Consider the following 23447-nt stretch of genomic DNA (forward strand, 5'->3'; position numbering starts at 1 on the left):
TCTTTGTGCAAGTCTTGGTACATCACCCTCTGCAAAGGCAGGTGCTCTGAACAGTTCACTCCTGCTCCTGGTTTGGGATTTTCCTAAAGGCCCTCGTGGTGGCTTTGTGTGCATGGGCACACTGGGGGCAGGCAGCCTCCTTTGGCAGTGCTGCAGACCAAACCCAAAGCCATGAGGGAGGCTAACTGCATTATCTGGCTACTAGAGGGCAGACTCAAGTGCAACCCTCTGGCTTGAATTCCTAAGGAAGCAATTTTACCTCTGTTCAGATGGGAGCTTGCAGACATATTGAGAGTGCAAGAAACAAATGAGGGAAGGAGGGCTGCCAGGATTTCTCTGACCTGTGACTGTTTTGCTGTAAGTGAGCCAGGGAATGGGTATAAGAGAGAAATAGACAATCTCAGTCTGTTGTCTGGAAATAAAAACCTGAATACTAAAATGCTTTGGTTGGATAGAATCTGTTTCATTAGGTGTAGAATGTTTCACTTTGTGAAAATGGCAGCAGTTTATTCTGTAAACACACAGTTTTACATTTATGGAGATTATGACTCCAGGATGGAAGAACTTTTATAATACAGTTTTCTCAAAAGCTTTAACAATGGAAACAACCCCATCAAATTGTTTATAGTATGATTGTTTACTAGGAAAATACTTTCCTGTGATTATGGGCAAACTCTAAGGTGTTGTCACTTAAGTTTTGTATTAACAATCACATCTAGGTGTATATTAAATATATTTCTCTTCTTTATCCTTCTGGCACTTTGCATCCTTTCACTGTTTTGAAGTACTTTTTTTAAATCTTGAGGGAAGTGCAAGAACTGCATTATAAAAATACCTATTGACTGCATCACATGTGGTCTTATGAGACAAAACCCAAAGGGTCCAGCTTTTATTCTAAATAGGAAATATGCAGAAATCTATTCAGGATAGCAACAACAGTAGTATTAATTTTCTAGAATAGCATAATGACACATTTTACCTTGAGTTAATATGGAAGTTTCCAGTGCACATTTCTGAGTTCTTTCACTGGATGTTGCTGCACAAAAACAAGAGAATTATTAGAAATGAATTACTGGAATACTTTCCTGTACTGCTTATGCTGAAAGGCTCTCAGTGATGTCCATTAATATTGATGTTATGATTAGGTACAAGTCATAATTTTGAGCTGTTTTAAAGACAAGTGTTCTGGTGATCTGTATGGAAGGCAACTGACAGTTGCTGTAGCCTGATCCACAACATCAGTCTTTGTCCTGAGTAGGGTTGCATGATACAATTGCCTGAGTTAGCCAGAGTCTGGACTCAAGGGATGGTGAGGCATTTTCTGGAAGGACCAGCATGTTTTCCTTAGTGCTGCCATTCACTGAGGAAAGCCCCAGTGTTTGTAGCTCTGAGAGCACCTGAATGGTCCCGTTTGCACACAGCATTTTCTGTGGGTCTCCTGTTTGATGGAAAGCACAGCCTATTGTTTTTAAAACCGTGATTTATTTGGTGTTTTTTGGGGGGAGTTCTGATGAGTCCAAAAGGCAGGTGAAGGGTTTGAGTGTGTTACCAGAGGGTCCTGCTGGAGATGGGCTCTGGCACAGCCAGGCAGAGGGATGTGGGGGAAGCTCTCATGCCCTCAGAAGTACAGCTGTGATTTGCTCACCCCAGTTGGTCTGAACTTGCTAAAATAACTTGATCTTAAAGATGGGACCAAGCATGAAGAGTTTCAGTCTTTGAAGAAGCTGTGAAAATGGGAAAAATGGGAAATGGAAAGTGAGATGTGAGTGCTTTAAAAGTCCATTTATGTAAGTAGTACAAATCATAGTTTACTTTTACCTTTATCTGTCAAGTGCACACACAACATCTGTGCTTAAGACCATGCCAAGCATGAGCACAACTGTCAAAAGTCAGAAATATGCCACTGGGAACTTTAGTGCATATTCTTATTATTGATATTTATGAACTTAAAGGAAAAAACCATAGTAGAACAAAACTTCATAAAACTGCAGAACTTGTATTTTATATTTTGTTTTTTAAACTATTAACAAAATATTGTTCCACTGAAAACCTAGTTTACCAGGAGTTTCTTCTTCAATAAACTTTATGATCAACAAGGAAGTAAAAAACTTAAGGGAAATAAATATGTGTCTTCTGGTCTGAATTAGTCCCTGACATAGTCTTTCCTATTATAGTATTTGAAGCAGGAGGGAGTGCTTTACATGCTTCAACCCATTTAACCTTAATTGCTTGGTTTTAATAGATATTTGCTAACTAAAGGAACCAAATTATAGCTTGAATTAGGCCTTGCTAATCTTAATTAAAAGCTCTACTTTATAATCGGAAACAGCCTATGTTTAAAACAGTAAGCCTTTCTTAAATGGCTTACTTTAAAATACTAAAGCTCTTTTGCTAATAATTGTTTAGACTGAATATGGGTAACCATTATTTTCCTTATATTGCACTTAATTAAAAATATCTCCTCCATGTGGTTTTGTGCAGTCTGCTGGCTGTAAAATTGTTCACTGGTGGGGGTAGGATTACTTTACTTTTCCTGTGGTAATTTGAAAACATGTTTCTGCCTTTGTTTTAAAAGTTTTCTGGGGTCACAAGTTGCAAGACTAACATGAGAATCAACACAAAGATTTGCTTCCTGCATTTGTCTGTCCTCAGGCAAACACTTAGAATCATTAATAATGCACCCTATAATTCATTTAGTTCAACATTGAAGTTGTGCACAGGCACTTGATTATGGTCTCTGCACTCCTTCAGAGACGTAAATTTCAGAATAAATCAAGTCTGTTATATTGGGAAGGAGGCAGGCCCTGGTTCTGGCTGTTGAGCATTTGGTGTATTAACAGAGCTCCTGTGCTTTTCGGGGCTGTCTGAAGAGGACAGAGGGTGGATTCCATCTTTCTAAAGGTGGATCTTAGTAGTACAGATCTGCCCATTTAAACCATTTGCTTTGCTTTCCCATTATGGTTGAGGCAGAGAAATTTCCTTCATGCAGTTTGCTGTGCATTATTCGAGGCAAAAATATGTCTGATAAGGCTGAAGAGTCTTTTTTCTGACACAGATGTGGGCATCTACAAAGTTGTATGAGGTGTATCAGGGCAAACAGCCTGCAGCTGTGAGATTTGAATTCCATTGAAATTAATGGAGAATATTCTGAACTTGTGCTTCTGAACTGCTCTGAACTTGTGCTTAACCAGGTGTTTTTAAGCTGCCATATTATCATTGGACCATGATGAAATTCATCCTCCCAGTCTAAGCTGGGTTTTTTTAATTATTTAATTTAAATTCTTTTTCTCAGTGCATCATACTGAGGAAGCACTGCTAGACTGTGATCATACCTTTATTTAATTTGCACTGCTTTTAATTTAGCAGCTGACTCACCCACTTGCACAAACTAAACACAAATTCAAAGTTGTTTCTATGCTACATCTACTAGACATCTATATGCGCTTGGGAGGAAATTTCATAAAAAGTCGCTTGTGCCAGTTATGGATATGGACAGACCTTTTTGAATGTCAGTTTTGTTTGCCTAGTTATCAGATCTTTGGAAATTCTCTAAAGCATTTTTCAGAATTTCTCCTTATTGTCCAGTTAGTTTCATGTTCTATGCTGGTGGAATATGCAAAGATTTTTAAATTACACCCAGTACAGGAAGGCAAAATCAGGACCCTTTACACTGAATGCAAAGAATGTAGACCCTACATGTGTATTTATCTTTTAATATCAAAAGCGTGTAAGCTGGCCAGAGCAAATTTGACTGAAGATCAGTCTGTGTAGCCTGATGTGCAGTTTCTGACAGTGACCAACAGTGGATGCTTACAATAGATTATTAGAAAAAAACATGAAATGGAAGAATGCAGCTTGAGACTTAAAGACCTCCTGAGCCAGAAGTTTCATTCAAATCACTGTGTTTAATGACATCTTCAGAATAGGAATAGAAAATAAGTATGTTTTCTTCTCCAGGTGTTCTGCAAAACTCACAGTGGTAGACAGGTGATTAGCCATGCTCAGATATAGGAAAGAATGATGTAGGAGCAGGTAATTGTGTACGCCTGTCTCTCTGCAGCCTCCCATTTAATGTGGTTTAACAGGGACCTCACACTGTGTTTCCCTACATGGGCAAACCCTACAAACCTGAGATTTTGGCTTGGCAGCTAACAGCATCTTCAGAATGACAGGCACTCATTTCCACTTTTCTGGAAATGAGACATTCAGGAGAGTCTCAAGTAAGTTGTGAAAAATTAAGTGACTTTGAAAAGCTTGACCTGGATGTTTGACCGAACTTCAGATAACTACACTGTTAAATCAGATGCTGTGGATAAACACCCATAACCCTATTATTTCATTTTTGAGCCTTTTACTGAGGCTGAAGTCCTGTATTATTTATGGGTGAGTTAACTAGTCAGGCCTTGCTGCCCTGTTTCCCATGAATAACTAAGGATGTTATAATGTGTTCTCTCCTGGATTTCTGTTTATGTATCTTAGAAATACTGTGAATATACACTAGAGTCAGTGCTAAAATAGGGTTTTGCTAGAAAGATGGAAAGAAAGAAGAAGCATGTGAAATTCATGAAGAGCATTTCAAGAAGTGACATCTCAGATCTCTAGTTTTATGTTGGGTATACTGTCCAATTAAACAAAAAAACTGCAAACCCAAATGATTTATTGGTTGTTAATCAAGTCTTTAGGCAAGACACTGCTGCATTTTGCTTATCTCTGCATAATAAAATAACATTGTTGTGAAAGGCATCTCATTAGAAATCATCTACATGAGAGTATTGGAAATAGATCGACAGGACTTAAAAATAATTTGTATAACCTTAGCCACTTTTATCCCTCTGCTGTTGGGGAGGAGGTCAGTACAGTTTGCAGCTTCACTTTCTGTGGTGGTGCATTCTCTCAGAAGTAGATTATTATTTGAACATTGCACCGAAGTTGTAGGCATTCTTTGGTTCTCTCTCCCTAATGTTCTCTCCAGCATAACAAACAAATATGATTGCTTAAAATTCCCAAAGGAAGATTTCCAGGCTATGAATACGAGCAGTCTTCAATTTAGCAAATGCCCATGTTATTTATTATTCCTGTATCTGCAGTTTCATTCTTTTTTCATTTAATAGTTTTAATGGAAGCTCTGTGTGCTTTCTAGTACAGGATATTTGAACACTGGAGCCAAATTGTCTCATTTCATGGCAAAGCTGAAATTGCATCTGTTTGCCCTATCTCCCTTTCTTGTCCAAACATCAGATGTGAGCACAGCTTATAAATGAAAATATTTGATGATTCACAGGTCAGCAATGGTATTTTTCAGATTTGAATATTAAATTTCATCCTTATCACTTTTCCTGGACTTTCTTCACTGTGAAATTGGTGTTTGTTCAGCTTGGCTTGGCCTCATCTGACCCTCACTTACCTCATGTCCAGCCAAGATGAGTGTGCAATGTCATTAACTCCTCTTCCTGGTATTGCTTACTTCTCTAGTTGTCAAAGAGTCTGGGAAATTGTTTTGAGAGTCTGGAAAGGGTAATGATGATGGAAAAGCCAGTGGGTTGCCTGCTACTGTTCACTATCTGTACGTTTATGTCCATGTTGGACAATGGCAGCACATGCACAGCTCAAAAACCAAAGGCTGATTAGCACTGTTTATTAGGTTTTCTCTGTGACTATTTGTCTCTGGTGATAAATAGGGCTCTGGTTCACCACAGTAATTTCTGCATGGTCTTTTCAAAGACTTAGGAGAGCCTGTATCATAAGTGTTGAACTCTCTTTGAGGATAAAATTTTAGAACTGTCAGCACGTATCAGAAGGATTTGGTTTCCTGTTTCAGGAAAAAAATATCTGGAATCAAAAAATTACATCAATGTGGTATTTGTTTGAAAATAAAATGCTTTTGCATTCATCAACTACAACATCATCTAGGGCTTCTTGTTGATACTGGCCAAGTCCATGCTTTCAAAAAAAATGGAAAACGTTCAGTCTGTAAATCCAAGCTAAACTGCATGGCAGGTACTTTACATGCTGTGGAGACAGAATTGTTGTTAAGAAGCTGAGAGAGGCTGTGCCAGAATTCTGAGTTGTGCAGTGAAATTGCCAACTGTTTTGGCATCTTGAAAATAGCTCCACATTTCATGATTGTACAGTCCTGATGGAGACAGCTTTTAGAGCTGTGAACTGTTTCAGACAGTGCTTGTGTGTGCCCACATTTAGGGTATCATCATTATTTTATCACAGGTTTAGTAAGTTTTAACTTAATGAAAGTGAGATGCTGAAACACAAATCTGTAACAAGCTTAAATTTTCATTACAGGAACAAAATGTGACTTGATCATCTTAAACTCTTGCATAGCAGTAAAATTTGTAGCCTGATAACTCTTTACCTTCTAGATGATGCACGGAGCTGAAGAGTTGTGGACAAAAATGAGTTTAAGCTTTTTTGCAAGACTATCTCAGATTAAAAAAAAAAAGGTATTGCAAATATTTGATGTCTTCTATTCAGTTTAGTCTTCTCAGATCTTTTTGAAGTGAATGTATCAAGCTCATAAATGAGCCATGTAAATGGCTTAAGGTAGGGTCATCTTGACTAATTTTACTGTTTGTTTCCTAAAAATACTCATGGCTCTGCAAGGAATTCATAAGCAAAATTAACACAACTCTCATGAAAACATAAACTAAATACAAATAATGCATCTGTATCTAGGCTGGAGCACTGAAATAATTTTTAAGAAAAGTCTTCTTAAAATCATAGAAAAGAGAGGGAAAGTAAGAAATCCTCAGTACTATCTCCTGGATAAAAAGAAATGTAATGTGAAATTATTATTATTGGAAATCAGGCAATGTGCTGGTGTTAATAGATTGCTCTTGCCAGAGGTACTCTGGAGTCTTTATTACCATGAGTGTGAGGGACTTCTCTTTCATTGAGTTTTAATGAATGAGCAATACTCTCATTTTTCAGTGCATTCCATGTGTGTTACAATGGTTTTACCATCAGGTACACCCTCCTAGACTGGATAAAAGCTTCTGTACGTAGAAAAACTACAGCAAAACCAAATGTGATGATTCTAAAGCAAAGAAGAAGCTGTGTTTTGATGAACCAAGTTACTGCCCAGTCAGCTGTAGTTTAATGGGTGAGGAGTTACAGTCTTTATCCCTGTGAAGGACTTAGAGTGGCACTCCTTGTAGGCTGCTCTTTACTGTTGTCTGCAAACCAAAATGTTGAGAGGCCTTCAGTTCATCAAGGATTATGTTGGGCAATGGTACAAGTTTGTCTGTTTTCAGGGAACAGGTGGCAAAATAGGAGGCAGAGTTGGTTTCTGGGGCTTCGTAAGTGTTGGGTCTGGCAGGGAATACAAGTTCATGGTTTCCCTGTGGATCATGTTTACAAGTAGCCACACAACTTCAGTAAATGTTGAAATGAAAGGCAGCCCTGAACAGGTGATTCCCTCATTGCAGGGAACAGGAGCACTGTAATGCAGAGCTGCTCTGCTCATACACAGATTATTTGTGTGGGACTGTCCTGCCAGTTTTTATAGTCTGGCAAAATTAATACCTGATATGCATCTCATACAGAGTACGAAGTTTGACCAAGTGATATAGGATGACAGGAAGCCCTGTCTTTTACAAATCTTGCATGATATAAATTACATTTTATTCTCCAAGTGGTTAACCAGCACAGCAGAGTAGTCAAGAGTCTGCAAAAGCCCAAGGACTACTGCTAAACTACAGGTGGGAAAAAATAGCTTGAAAAGGTAAACCTGCTGTCAGAAGATGTAAATTTGCTCTAGAAGTGTTTCCACTTCTGTTGGAAAGCATACTTGTTCCTCATATCCAGGAAGGTTGAAAGCCACTGCTCTGTAGCCTCTCATACTGTTTGTGGTCTTGGCTTTTTCAGCCTGAAACTGAAGAAGTGTCAGTGTGTCAGGGACTAAGGAAGCATGTGCTCTATGATAACAGGAAATCTTCCATTTGGCAGTGCATATCTGCCAAACTAACTCATTCTGAAATGGGCAAGAAGCAACGTTCTGTTCCCCTACATGGAGGGCCACATAAAAAAAAGTTAGTATTCATTCACTGATAAGGAATAAAAAAAAATACTTCAGAATTGAAGGCTAGGATTGTTTCCCTTTGCCAGTGGACAAACATTTAGAAATGAAATGCAAAGTAAGGTTGGAGATAAAAAATCTGAAAATAAGATGCCTTCAGAGTCTGGGAAAAAAAGTATGTGAGTTATATCTGTATCAATGAGCTAATTTCACTACTTGAAATATTCTTCTAAAAATTTACAGGTGCATATTTGAATTTAAAGATCTGAAAACAACCTCTTGCCATGGACTTTATGAAACAATTATCCTTGGGATGCATGCACACCAGCAGTGTCAGTAGGGATGCAGAAATACTCTCCCATTAGATCACCAAGAACTTTGAAGATTCGATGTAGAATCAAACATTTCCCATTATATTAAAAGAGGGATTTGGGGTGGAAATGGCTGTGATTTAGAAGTGGTGGGAAAAATGCTGTCAGATGTCATGTTTCACATTCATAACAGCTTGTGAACAGGAAACCTCTCTGCTTGAGCTTGTCGGGCATGGCAGCTACTAAATAAAGACAGACTCTAAAACTGTTACATGCTCCACAGGTATCCATCTTTATTTGGGTATCTCACTTGAGCTTCAAAGAACTTGCAGCCCATCTGTTTAAATATCAATTAAGACAAATGTCAAGCTGGTCCAAACTCTAATCAAGGGTTCAAGATGCTGAATGCAGGATTACGATAACTTTGGGTTTATCTAGAAAAAAATAATCTATTAACTATAAATGAAACTAGAATGGTCCCAAATAAGTTTCCATTGTGCTAATTGAGATGGCAAATGTCATACAGGGGTAACACTCAGATACATTAATAGAACATATAATGTTCCCTAGGGAAAGAACTCTGCTTAATTATATTTTTTCCCATAAATGATTCTAGCTCTCCAAAGGTTTCAGGCACCCAAAAGTACTGTAAGTAAACTGCTCTGTAAAACCCAAATGTTAAAGCAATAGGAAGACTTGTCAATGGAGCAGTCAGAAACTCTGTAAGGTCCAAAGTTAAGAGTATTCCATATTGCTTCTTTGATCTCTTCCCCACTCCTGCTGCTGGGGTGTTATGTGTGCCACCATGTAGAGTATTCAGGTGGCTGGCAAGTGATACCAAATGCACATGGAATCTCAGCTTTTAGTTTGTGTGTTACCTTTTTTCCAATATTTTTGTGTATTTCTTACTTCACTGTACTTCAGTGATAATTTTCCGGTGGTGAGGTACATGTGGACTGAAGCAGGAATACCTGCCTTGAGCATCAGGCATCCTCAGGAAAGGAATCAAAGGGGTAGGTTCTTGTGGCTGTTGTCAGTTTGATTGCCATATCGATGTCCAGTCACTAGAAATGTTCTTTTCACTCTTCAGACTAAGAGATTAATTAAGGAGGGAAATGTACAGGAAAGAGAACAGTGACAGGAAATGGAGGTAGGGAAGGTGAATTTAAGAAAAAATTAGGGAAAGGAGGCTCCAGACACTGTATTTCTTATTGATGAATGAAGAATGAGATGGTTATTCACCAAGAATGGGAGATACAACCATTCAGCTATTGCAGAAATTTTGAGTTTGCATCATCTGTTGCCTTATTTCATTTACCAGTGTGTGAGCTGAGTCAGCTGTTGTGAGTTTACAGCACTAGGTGCTTGGTACTGTCTAATCACTCATGTCTTTAAATGTGACTCTTTTATTCTCTTCATGTGATGCACAATATTTGATGATCATTAACTAAAACTTGGAAAGTAGCAAGTGCTAAACACGCCTACATTTTCTACAGCTGATAAACTCAGTTCAATTACGTCTTCACCTCCTTAGAGGACTTGGGTGTCTGAAAGCTGTTTCTCCCCAGCCAGTGAGGGTGACTCCTGTAAGGCCATCCATACTCTCTGTGGCTTGAAAATTTGATTCATGCTTGCTGTACACAGTATAATAATAGCAAAAAAAAAAAATTACAGACAGACACAGGGCAAAATAGGGATCATTCAGTGTTGTCTTTGTGCTTTCTTTAAAATTATAAGTTAGTAATTGTGGTTAAGGAAAAATTATGAAACAATATTAAAATAATATTAAAAATTACAGAAAATAAAAAGTCATATCTACAGGCAGTGATAAATGTGATGATCTCTCATCTGTCTTTCAGACATATCTTAAATGCTTTTAGGCAAGATAGTTCTACATTTGAAAGTGTTCACACTCCAAAAATGTGTGTGCTGTTTAACCTGCTGGACATACCTTTACATAGTTCGGTTTGTATTCCATTTCCCCCCACTTCTTTCAGACAGTACTTTAGCAAGATATAAAGCATGATGAACTCTGTGTTTAGCCATCACAGAAGGAAAGGAAACAAAACTGCTACAGAGTACTTGATCTTTTCTGGAAACTGGATGAAATGGCTTCCAGAAAAACAGCACAACAATACCACAGATTGTATCCAAATCATGTCCACTAAGCTGGCATGGCCTTTTCATTTTATTGCTGGTTTAATACTGGGAAATAGGGGCTTGTGACATTTTTGAAGGAAGTTGTAAAATTGATTTTTTTTTTCTTTGTGGACCCACTAATGGGAAAAACATGGGAGAGGCAGTACCCATAGTGGAAATGCTCTTGAGGGATTTACACTGAAAAAAACTCAAGTTAAACAATGCATTGTACCTGTTCTTTTTCCTTCTCCACCGAGAAACCTCAGCTGCTCTTTCTGAATTTACCCTGTTCCCAGCCTGCCCACCCTTGACCTTGCCTCTTAGAGAAGTCCTAATGGCTATCAAATTTTACAGTTTTCTTTGGCACAAGCGTCTTGAAAACGTCATGGCAACTTGACAGCTGTAAAAATTGCCCTCTGTGTTCCCCTGATTCATTAGATTGTAACATTTACAAGGTCACGGCATCTAAAGAATAAAGATCTTAACATTTATGAGTAAAAAAAAAAAGCATCATGGGAAGGACCAGATGCAACAAATAATTTGTTTTGTAGAAAAAGTGATGTAACAAGCTTTTTGTGGAAAGAGATTTTCAAAAGTGGACTTTTCTCTGAAGGTGAGGGGTTTTTTTCGAATAGAAATATTAAGTCCTAATATGTCAATGTTGTCTTCATAAAATTTGGACTTGCAGTAGATGCTGAATTCTGATGCCACAAAACACAGATGGAAATGGTATTTCATCAGCTCAGACTGAGTGAAATTGATAATTGATAACATTTTCCCACTTAATTCTTCATACATGGGTCAGATTTTGCAGATTTTAAGAGTTGAAAAGACTTCAAATGTGTGGAAATGTGCTGATGCTAAACTCTTTGTAAGAATCTAACATGTTTAGTATTGTTACTTAGGTTGAGTGTTTCCCAGAGAGCTGAACTACTGGTAGATTTCACCTGCACTTCACCACAATGGTTTTTAACCTATGTTGGAGCTTTTATCTTGGCCTTTAGATCTGGAACTGGCTCCCCTCTTAAGGAACATGCAACTCGATATAGAAATACAAATGCCTTAGGTTCAGGTTGTCCAGAGTATGATGTATATCTGCTGAAAGTATATTAATTGTAGACTCCACCAAAGAATATATATATAAATATTCCCATGTAATCTTAACTTATTTTCATGGCTTTTGCAGTTTCAGATCCAGTTATGAAGAAGAATAAGCTGCTGATCTGACTGTGATCTAGGACTTGAACTTGTTTGTAATTCTTGTCAGTGTGCATGTAACTTCACTTCTGCCTCTTTCCTGTAAAGTAGCAGTGTCAGTGCTGTGCTGCTGTTTGTTCTGAATTGGGAATGAGAACAAAAAATTTCAGTTCCGATCCTGTCTCGTGTATCTCTCTACTGTGAACTCCATAAAATATGTCTTCCTGGCTTAGCTAAGCCAGCGGCAAAAGAAGCCTCATGGCTTTTATAGGATTGGGATTTCATCTGCAGCTATTTAATCTTTGGATTTTATAAGGTTACTTTCTTTCACAAGCATCTGAGATCAAGCTTGCATGAAGCTATGCCAGGAGGAAGACAGTTCTGCACTGTAAATCTGTTCTTAGTTGTGTAGGATTTAGAACCTAGGGATGGGCCTTTTTTTCTTGTATTTTTCTGTGAATATGAAGATACAGCATTAGCCTAGGAGGAACAGTGACCAAAACTCAATAAAGAATCAATAACATTTTTTGAATGCTCTTAGTAGAGAAGCCATAAAAGTGAAAAATACTACCACATGGAAATATGGGCTCCAGTGTCTTGCAGTGTTATTTGCTGCATAATAATTGTGGATAAGCAGGCAAGATGCTGCTGCTGAAGAACTGTAGGATGACATTTTTTTTAGCAGAAGAAAACCAATAAAAGAGAATTTTGCATCTGATATGCTTTGCCCTCTGTAGGGGCTACCAGCAACCCATCTTCAAGCAAGAAGGTAAAACAGTTTCTTTCCTGTCAGGTTTGTAAGGACAGTGTTACTGTCTCCATAGTGCCTTTTTGGCAGTATTTTGTTTAAAGCAGCTAGATAAAGGAAGATGAATATCAATTTTTTTTTTCTTTAGATACTGAAGAAATACATGTCTTCATCCATCAAGATGTACTTAGAAGGATTTTAATACTTCTTTTTCTAGCTATTTAATGTATCCAGCTTCTTTATGAGTTATTCCACAACTGCATAATATACCTGCACAATTGCTTTTGTTTATGGTTCTCCAAATTAGAAGTTGATGTGGGCAGACAGCTTTCTTTGGCTATTTATTTAAAAATGTCCGAGCACATAAATTATTCTTTTCAAAGCCAATGGAAGTATTTGTTTACTAAATTAACTCCAGATCCTGCCCTTATATTGCTAGTCAAGAAATACTTTAAAATGGATACAGATTTTATTCAATCCCACGCCTATTTTGAACATCTTCTGTTTCATTGTGAGTGTTGGGATCTGTGGCCTTGACAGATGCCAAGATAAAAATTGTGTCAATGCACACGTTCCCATTTTCAATAGAAATCTGTGGAATTCAACACTAAACACTGAATTTGGCTCGTTGACTTCCAGGCCTCAGTCATTCTTCCTTTGGCATGTTAATAGCCATAAGGCTTCTTGTGACAGTTTAGCTGTGACACTCATCCAAAATTCATCAAATCCATGCAGGCATTTGCTTTGATTTCAGTAGCTGTGCCCATGATGATCTATAGCTGTGCTGACAAAGTTTGTTGCATGTGTTGGAATGATTTTTGGACATTCAGGAACTTAATTAATTGCAAGTGATGCAATGAAGAGTGGGAATAATTTTTTCTGGGGGTAGACTTTTTACTTTCTTGGCATAAATTCTGTGCCACCTTCTAGGAGAGCTGGTTACTGCTTAGAAAAGATGATTAGCACAGTAAATTTCATGACACTGCTGAAAGTGTTTAGAAAAAATGGGAACCAGCCATTTTGTAACTTCATCACTGTTTTACAGTGGTTTGCCTTGTAGGCATCAATTATTGCACGCTGATGTGTCTTCTATTCTCTGCTGAAACAGAAAGCTGAAATACCCCGATATGGGAGATGAATTTGATTCTTGTCTTATTTTGAACATTTCATAGTTGCATGTCCTTCTGGAAGAGCTGCTTCTGTGCAGGGTGGCACTGCGAGGCTTATGAGAGTTCCATCTCATTGTGGCAGAATGCACAAATTAAACAAATCCTGGGGGAGGGTCAGTTTCACCTTCAGTAATAAAAGAATAATCAACAAATCAGTCAAATCCATAATTTCCATTATGTATAAGGGAAATACTGCTCCCATCAGACTGAAAAGAATAAGATCACTTAAATTCAAATTCTCTTCCTATAACTGAAATAAGAGTGTAAATTACAGTACGTCCTCATGGTAGCACATCCTCAGATTTTCTCAGATACTTGTCTAGGGTTTTTTTTTAAAGTTCTTGGATGCTTGCAATAATAACTGCAGTCTCATAGAGTGAGTGCTCTTTAAGTAACACCACTGCTCTTTGAGGTGGGCAGTAGCAGAGCATGGCTGTGATCAAAGAGTTATTTCCAGATGGTAATAAAAAAGATGGTATTTCCAGATTCACCCCTGCTTTCCAGAAAGAATTAGGATGGAGTTTCCAAGCATCTTCCAGCTTGGTAAATAGCTGAACTAGTACAGTTACTAGTACACCCAAGTAAACAAGTTTCTTTTTACCTCTTTTTTCCTGATCATTTTTTACTTTAAAACTTTTGAAACAAGCAGTGGACTCTTGAGATTTTTCCAAACCAGTTCCAGAAAGAGATGATCAAAATTATTTTGCCAGCATTTGAGGATGTCCTTACATCCAACACTGGGATTGGGAGTTGCTGTCTCTTTTGAATACACTAAGCTCAAATAGGTTCTTGACAGGTTGTGTCAGTACTAAAATGTCTCTACACCTTCTTAATCATTTTGTTGCATTTAATTGTTGTCTTAGACTCCCATAATTCCTGCCATTGTGGTACCATGTTAAATTAATTTCTCTTGGAGTGGAAATACTGCAATTCTCTTTTAAGGTGATTTCTTCACTAAACACTCCCAAGAGTTCCTGATCTGAACAGCTGGAATTTAAGGAATTGAGAACTTTGAAGTATTTTGCCAGTGTACATAAAACTTCAGGTTTCCCTTTGAAAAATCTTGCAAATTCATCAGTAGATGCACCTACATCCATCAGAATTTTGTGGTTGGATACCTACATTTATTTTTCCTCTTGGTTTTGGCTTTTGTTTTTGTTATGGTAATTCCTTCATGATGAAAGATAATATTAAGTGATCAAATGCTAAAAATGTTAAGGATAGTTGAAGCTACAAAATTAGCAGGGAATGCATAATTTCTCAGAGGTGTTTAGAGTTGAGATTTTGATTAACACCAAGTTCTATCAATTATAGAGAAAAAAGAATAATAGGGTATGACCTGACAAAGAGGAAATGAACACAGATGGCCCATGCAAATTTTGGGGTTTACAATAAACAAAATGAAGAGTGAGCCTAGAGGTTTTATGTGATTGAGTGTACTCCTATTACTTTAACTCTACATGAAGCTTACTAAGGAAACTGTATTCTGGCATATCAGAGGTAGCATTCTGTCCATAAATTATAGTTGTTCCACACCGAGGCATTCTTTAAAGAATGTCTTCCTCCAGGTGTAAGAGAAGATGGAGTGGTAGTTGCATTGTTTACAATGCAACTTTTTCTCTTTACAATTTTTCTCTTGCCTGTGGGAGTCTTAAAAATGTCCAGCATTTGGACTTTGTAGTCTTTGTACATGTTTTTGTGAGGTTTTCTTCTTTGTTTTTGTTTGTTTGGGCTTTGTTTGTTTTGTGTGTGTTTTTTATTGTTGTTGTTTGGGATTTTTCGGGGGGAGAGAGGGGCTGGGGTTTTTTTGGTGTGTTTTTGCTTTGGTTTCTTTGGAAATGTAAATTCAACAGTCTTAGCCTCCTGGTTTGCTAGTCATACTGGAGACAGAAATTCCAATCAGTCTGCCAGGTGAAGTTTTTAAATAGTTGTGTGGGCTTTGGAGGAAAGAAACACCAAAAAACCCACAACATGGCTCTGAAAAAGAGTTAGAATGTTTGGTTCCACTTCTAGTTTTGTACAGCTATTGGACTGCAAAAGCGAGAATTAATTTTTCTAATCCTTTTGCAGTATTAGTTATGACTTGAACTCCTGAGAGAATGAGATGTAAATAATCTGTTTCTTTTAGCTATATTTTGTGGTTTCTGTATCTATTGCATTACCGCTTCGTAACTTGAGTATTTGTATTGCATCATTGCTTTGTGCTACTAATCACAGTACAGCTTCTTAGAAATAAGTGTTATATAAGGGTCAGTCATTCAAAAGGCTTCACATTTCTTTGATTTTTTTTTTGGTCCCTTTTCAAGGTTCTCCCACTGCTTATTAAAAAAATTAGTCCCATTCAATTCATTGTTTGAAAAAAAGGGAATTAATTTCTCAACCCTTGGCAGTCTGATGCTGAAGAACAGATAACAGGTTCTTCTGAATTCCCTCTTCTGAAAAGACTTATTGCTGTATAAAAGTTAAGAACAAACCTTGAAATGAAGATGCCATTTTTTTCTGAGTGTCCTGACACACCTGACATCAAAATCATGTTAGATGCTTTTTGGGTATTGACTTGGCCTGTTAAAACATGGCATTACTGTAGAGCTCTGTTTTTGTCCCTGTAGCCTGTAGAGAACAACAGGAATTTTCTGGAAAGGTTAATGAATGGTTATGGAAGCTGCAAATTTCTGCTGAGTGGAAACCAGAGTGGAACATTTTGGGAATATGCACCCAGGCACATAGAGCTGTGGCCTAGTGAGAGCAGCTTCTCAGAGAGTGCATTGCAGGTTGTTTGGAATGAGCACTTGAGTTGCTGGTTCTTGTTTTGAGGAAAAATCACAGATGTCTCTTTCTGCTGTCATAGTGGACTTGGAAGGTAGAGCACAACCACAGGCTGTGCTGAGTGGGCACTTGCACAACTCATGGATGGAAATTTTTAGTAAAGAATGAGAACCTTCTGAAAAACAGCAGTGTTTTAAAGACTAGGAAATTTACCCTAAAGGAGCAGGTTGTACTTTTGTTTGGAAGATCCTTTCTCCAGCTTCCTATTTCTGGTATTGCTGTGGTGCCAAATACTGTGTTAACAAAATAGCCAACTGGTTTTGCAGATAAATCGAAGTCTGTAGCTCCCTTTTCAATCTGTTGAGGAGATTGTAGAAGGGGGACTTCTGGGCTGTTGGAGGCAGGTGGATGGAGACTTGGAGAATTCTAAGTTTAAGGTAGATTTTTAAGAGAGGCAACGTGAGGGGAAGATTTGCTGCAGAAGTTGGGAGAAGTCTGTCTCTGCTCTCACAAATTTTATGAGGGGGGACAAACTCAGCTGTCCTCAATCCAAGGGCCAGAAATGGTGGAAGCACTGAATGGCTGAGTCTGAGCTGGCTCTTCAGAGGAGTTTGTTTTTCCCCAAACCACCTTGTCCTCTTTGGATTCCATCTGGGTATGACACCAGGTAGCAAAAGCTTTTCATTGAGTACTTTTAAAAGGAGATGGGAAAGAAGGAGAAAATCTGTGTGAACATGAACCTAATTCAGAAATATGTCAATCACCTCTGCAGTGGAAGGCACATTTGAAGTGTAATGCTAAGATAGCTCTGATATGCTAACAGGTGGTTTTCTAAAAGATTAACTTTATCTGTTCCTCATGTGCTGCCTAACTTAGGGAGAGTAGCTGTGGGGTTTGGTGTAGCATACCACAAATTTAGACCTGATACTTATCAAGCCATGAGGCTATCTTTAATTATTTATGTATTTTTAGTTGGTTGATGTGCACCACTGAATTATTCACAAGAGCAACTATGATACTGATGTTCCATATATAAGCCAAAATACAGTTTGTAAAAAGAAGAAAGTTTGCATTTTCTGGAGTGAGTGAAGAAGTGGCTTTTTGTATGAGGGAGGGAAGATCATGACACGATTATTGTAATTGAAGCAGAATCCATCTCTCATGTTTTATGATCCTCTTTCAGATACAGGCCAGTGTGAAAAAAGTCCAAAAAAATCCATCATATGTTTTGAGAATAAAATATTGGAATTTTTGTGGTTCTTGTATGTGAATTAATACAGAAGATTAAAGTTTATTTGTTATAAACAGCATATTTTTGTCTCATGCCTTATTAATAGTATGCTTCACATAGTTGTGACAAGTCAAAGGTTTCACTTATTGTGCTTGATTATTTTGAAGCCAGAAAATAAAAATTATATTTTTAATATAAAGTGTACAAAAATCAACTGTTCCTTTTTTATTTTTTACTGTGATGATACTCCAATTATTTTGTGAAGGAGTGTTCTCTACATTGGCTTGCTGCTTTTCAGACAAATATGACCCTGATATATTCAGTCCCTGATGATGTGTTGGTTGAAGTAGGCAATGTAAGCCTAAAAGAAAGATTAGGGACATGCATATATCAAAAACATGCTCAGTTGGAGAAATTTTTCTGTATTAGAATTCTCTTTTTACAAAAGCTTCTTTTTCCTCTTGTGCTTCAGATATCGATGAGTGTGAAAATGACTTCTACAACGGGGGTTGTGTCCATGAGTGTATCAACATTCCAGGCAACTACAGGTGTACGTGCTACGACGGGTTCATGTTAGCCCACGATGGCCACAACTGTCTCGGTAAGTGGTGAGTGCTGGCAAGAAACTTTCATTTCATGGCTGTGGCAACAAGGCCTGATCTGTTTTCTGCATTTTATCATCTGGCATGTCTTCAGTAAAGACTTGATCCAGGTCACAATGAATGCATTCAAACCTGTGTGGTTTAGGTCAGACCCTTACAGCTGTCACTCTTAATCTTGACATGCTCAAAGCAGTTTGCCCACGTTTAATATTGCTCAGGAAAACCTGACCCGTAAAGCTTGTGCTGAATGCTTGGACTTCTTCTTTAAGAAAAGTAATCTGTTAAATATATTAAATATACTGAGATGTATTTTGTCTGTTTCTTCCAACTTTTGTAATACTAGTCCTATTTTTAGAGCTTGCCCTCACCTTTTTCCCCTTTTCATGCAATTCAGTTCTAGGATATGGTGTATGAACATAAATTGCAGAATGTTAAAAGTACAAGTGAGGAAGGAATATTTGGACAATGACACAGGGCAGAAGAAGCACTAATCACTAATTACTGGAGGGACACTGTCCACTGACAGTGCAAAGCCCAGTGCAGGATCTTCATTGCTTCAGCAGTCTGAGGATTTGGGGATCTGTATTTTTGATTCATGGCCATTGCTCTGGTTTACATAAGTTGGGTTTGTTCTAGAAGCTACATAAGTATGTGTTTTTATTATGAACTTCCTCCATACCAGTTACCTGATAAACCTACGTTGCTATGTCCAGTTTCCCATAGCTGCTTACTTGTTGGTCATTTTTTTGTTAAATTCCGATGCTTAGAGACTCTTTCTCACTATTGCCAATATAAATGCAATGACCATGTTTTGGTACAGTCCTAAGTTAATTTCAAGGTGATGTTTATAAAACAGTGTGTAAAAGGAGTGTTTTTTCTGTGTCAACGGCAGCTCAACTTTAGTAAAAACTGAGATATTTGCAATGACATTCAAAAAATGAGGCAGTGAACCAGAAATATTGAAGTCCAGTATCACCAGTCTGCACTAACTAAAGCTATGAAAGAACTAGGATTTCAGGGCAAGGATTTGATTAGCCTTTCAGTAGAAGTATTTTGTACTGCATTTATTTTCAAACAGAGTAATATTTGTTTAGATGGATTATATGTCCTGACCATTGACAGGAGTTTGACTCAAGCTTCCAAATTTCATTTGTTATAGAACAGACTAAAATAGATTTATTTGCCTCAGCCTGAGGTGGCCAAATGATTAATGGTGCAAGAGGTATTTCTTATACAAAGAGCAGCCAGATATTAATTTAAAAAATAAAAAAAACCCTCTATTTATTCTAATATTCACAAATTCCTACTAAACCAGAACACAAACATAATCAAATAGTTCAAGTATTTGGAATTCAAATAGCTGTGCATATGTGTTGTTTCAAACAGCTTGCTAGTTTCAACTTTGTCCAAACAACTTCCATTATAGTAGAGAAAGAACCCTTTTAAACAATGAAAAGGAGTGGCCTGATCAAGGATGAGCCACTGAGGAGAGCTGTGGGACTTTTTGGACCTGCTGTCTGTGTTACTGCTCTGTGGTCATGAAATGAGGAGGCTAAATCTACAGAGATAGTCACATTTTTAATTATATTTTCATTATTTTCTATTTAGACCTTTTTTTTTAATAGTTTTTGGGGGTTTTTAAATTAAAAGAAGGCCAGCAACAATACAAACAGGTGAGTACTGTGGGAATAATAACAAAGAGCTCCCTTTCTCCCAGTGTACAACCATAGGACACTAAAAGAGGTCACAATTGTCTTTCTGATTTTGAAACCATGGACTGGGGAGGTGCTAACGAATGGTCTTTAGCATGTCTTAGTAAAATATCTGATTTTTTACTGGAAAGTGCACTGAAAAGAGAATCAAGGCACATTCCCTCTTCCCCTCCTTCCTTCTTTGAAATGTGAATGAGTTTACTGAGGGCCAGTGTGTCTGGTTTTAAGGTTTTAGACTGAAGATTTTAGTTGTGACAGTGACCAGTCTTTCAATGGCTGCTTGTTGTGTGCTGACTCAGCTTTGGGACACCATCACTAGAAAAGAGAGAACTTTTTCCTTTTGTTGGCATTTTTCTGCCATTATTTGCACCCCACCTAGTTGCTGGCATTATCAGTTATACTGACTGTTGTGATAGCCTAGTTATTCCTGTTAGTAGAGTATCAGCTTTTGAAAAGAGGGACATTCTAATCCCTTCCCTTCTTGACCAGCTTCATTTCCCTTCTCTTATGCTACCAGAAATATCTAAATGCAGTAAGAGGTTACAGTGAGATCTCAAATCAAAAACAAACACTGTGTTTGCACATACTAATTTAAATTAAGATTTCTATAACGTTTTGCTTATTCCAAAGATTTTCTTTTTCATCATGATGAAATTAGGTATTGAAAGGAATTAAAGTCTTGGTGAGTCCACTGGTTTCTATCTGTTCTTGCTTTTTGACAAACAGCTTATTTTTCATGGATTTTATGGAGACAAAGAATGCTTCACAAGATAAGTAACAATGTTTTTCACCTTTCAATTCTTGTAATGAAAAAGATTGCATCAGATTTTCTGCATATCTTGTTTGACATCAGGATTTCTATGTATCTTGCTTGCCTGAGGTCTCTGCAAAATCTTAAGCCATCTCTTCTTGACAGGGTTTACATTCCTTTATAAATCTTCTCTGAATGTCTTTCTAGTAACATCAGTGCAGCAAGATGAGTAAAATCTTCTTTATAAATAGCAAACTTGGAGTATTCAATTACAGCAGATGCTGTGGACAAGTTAATTACATTTTCCTGAGTTCTTCCTTCGACATTTCCTTCCTTCTGTCCATCCTTCCTGCCTTCACATCCTTCCCATCCTTGTCTAGCAAAAAATAATTTTTTTGCACTCCCCTGAAATAGCAGTAGGTTTTTTTCTCAAAAATTGCTCTAAATTCTGCTCAGTGGATGCAAGACTAGTATTTGTTCTCATACAGTAGGTTTGAAATATTGTTTTCCTTCTTGTACATAAAATACGAATCTGGGGGGGTTATAATGCTTATCTCTTCTGATATAAATACAAATAGCTATGACCTGCTTTCATCTCTCCTTTTTGTGTGTTGGTTGAGGGATTTTTTTTTCATATTTTCTTTCTCCTTAGGTCTGATTTGTGATTGTTACTTTTTAAATAGGGAATAAGTACTGCTTTTTTGTATAAGGAATTTTTCTGCCAGACTGCACATATCCTAACTCTTCCTTTTTCTAAAGATTATGACAGGTTCTATGAACTCCTCTGCTTTTTAGTAAGCATACTAAAGTTGGTTGCAAACTCTTCTTAGAAAGTATCAAAAAAGATGCAAAGCAGCATAGGCAAAAAATTTATTATATTCAGAGACATATATATTTTATTTATCAGTTTTTCTGTGGTATTAATTGCTGTAGGAACATGCATGAATGCCTTGTAAATAGTAATAAATTTTTCCTCAAAAAGTCCTGTAAGGAAAGGAAACATTTTAATTGTTTTATAGATAAGTAACTAGGGCAAACAGATTGTTACTTCTCAGTCTTCACACAAGATTTCTGAATGTTTTTACACGATAGGCAGGGATAGAATCCTTACCCTTATGCATCCCTACTTTTATTTCAAATAGTCTGTGCAGTTTTGGTTTCTCTAACAGAAAAATAACAATTGCTAAGTTTAGACATCTGTAATATGATATCTCAATCGATTCTTCTGTATGTCAGACATCCTGAAGGTAACTGTAAAAGTGGGTTTTGATGATTCAATATAGTTTATGGTTCTTCAGCAGTTCATTCTTTGTCTGATTGAGAAGAGTCTTGGGAAGCAGAGGGAGATTCTGGTCAGAAATCAGGACAGAAATGCAATTCCTGGTGTGCATGATAGGTTCCATGGAGCTCTCTGCAGGAGCTGAGCAGATACAAGTGTGGCAGACACAAGCACAGTGTCAGCTGTGAAAACTGAATGGCAAAGTCCTGGCTGTGTCCACAACCTTGAAGGTGTGCTTGGGGCAGAAAGCCTGATTTTCCAGCCTGAATAATGGAAATTAGCTTTTGATTTGTCTGTTCTCAGGTGGTACTTCCCATCTCTTGACTGACTTACATGGAAACCCTTGTAGGAAAGGAGAGGTGGCACTTGCCCTGGAGCATCCGAACTTGCTCCAGGAGTGGTGTTGGTTGCCAGCTCTGGTAGGTGGAGCAAAGCAGCAATTCCAGCCAGGCATTTGGGATCCTGCAGCTGAAGGAGAAACTTCTGAGACAGACCAGGAGCTGATGAGGCACAGGCCTTGAGATGCCTGTTATAAAATAGACCTTGGATTCTCAAATCAGTATAAAAGTTCATGTTTGAAGTCACAAAAAAATTTCATTTCTTCTGAAGTCTGAGGTTTAGATCTAAACCCAAGTGTCTGTCTTGAAGTACTCCTTTAAAATTTCTTGGCTTATTTTAGGAGAGAAGAGGTTTAACCCTGGCATGCAGGCTTAATTTCTGGCTGGGTGGTAATAATCTGCAATCTGACTCAGATGAAAAAACTAACATTAGTGTATACACAGACTCACAGAATCATTTAGGTTAGAAAAGCCTTCCAAGATCAATGAGTTTTAGATCATTGAGTCATTTTGAATGTATATATATATCACACATACCATTCAGACATCTATCAGTAAATGCTCCAGTTTTCTATGTTTTTGTTGTTTGGGGTTTTTTCCAAAATAAACCCAAATCCATCAGAAATTAAGATCTACCTGTTCCTACCTGTTCAAACGTACACACTGGGACTTGGGATTGTGGCCTCATCTAACTATCAACATGAAGTAGGAGGAGAGTTGCAAATGTGTGAAAAATCATTCCTAAAGCTGCCAGATGTATCTTGTCTAGAAGTGTCACATAACCCAGGATTGCATAATCACTGGTATGATTAGAGAGACCAATGTCTTGCTTTTAATTTTGCTATATTTTTCTTCTTTTCCTGACAGCTGTGCACAATTGTTGCTTGCTTAAACTCCAAGCAAATTCTTGTATTCCTGATGTTTATTTTTCTTTGTATTTCCCAACAGTTCAAATAGATTTTTTTTAATGTGAACGTTTTTAATATAAAACTGAACAGCTTTTGTAAAGTTGGTTATAGTTTCATAGAAAAACCTATTTTAAAGAGAAGCTGAAAAGTGGTTCATTTCCTTGGCCATCTTCCAGTTTTCCTTGCCTTTCTTTCCTAGTTTCAGAAGACTAGGAAACTGTCAGGTGAGCTGACAGTTAAGTGCTGTCCTTCTCTAGCACATTAGCA

The 23447-nt window shown here is 37.5% G+C and overlaps 1 protein-coding gene across 1 annotated transcript in view; it reads left to right on the forward strand.

Moving 5' to 3' along the window:
* Positions 1-23447, forward strand: part of SCUBE1 (signal peptide, CUB domain and EGF like domain containing 1) — a 190510-nt gene that overhangs the window by 13096 nt on the left and 153967 nt on the right. Inside the window, exon 3 of the mRNA XM_066319599.1 lies at positions 18063-18191. Within this exon, the coding sequence (XP_066175696.1) occupies positions 18063-18191 (129 nt within the window). The remainder of the gene's footprint in view (positions 1-18062; positions 18192-23447) is intronic.

This window comes from Sylvia atricapilla, chromosome 5 (genome assembly GCF_009819655.1).
Source record: "Sylvia atricapilla isolate bSylAtr1 chromosome 5, bSylAtr1.pri, whole genome shotgun sequence".
NCBI classification, from domain to species: Eukaryota; Metazoa; Chordata; class Aves; order Passeriformes; family Sylviidae; genus Sylvia; species Sylvia atricapilla.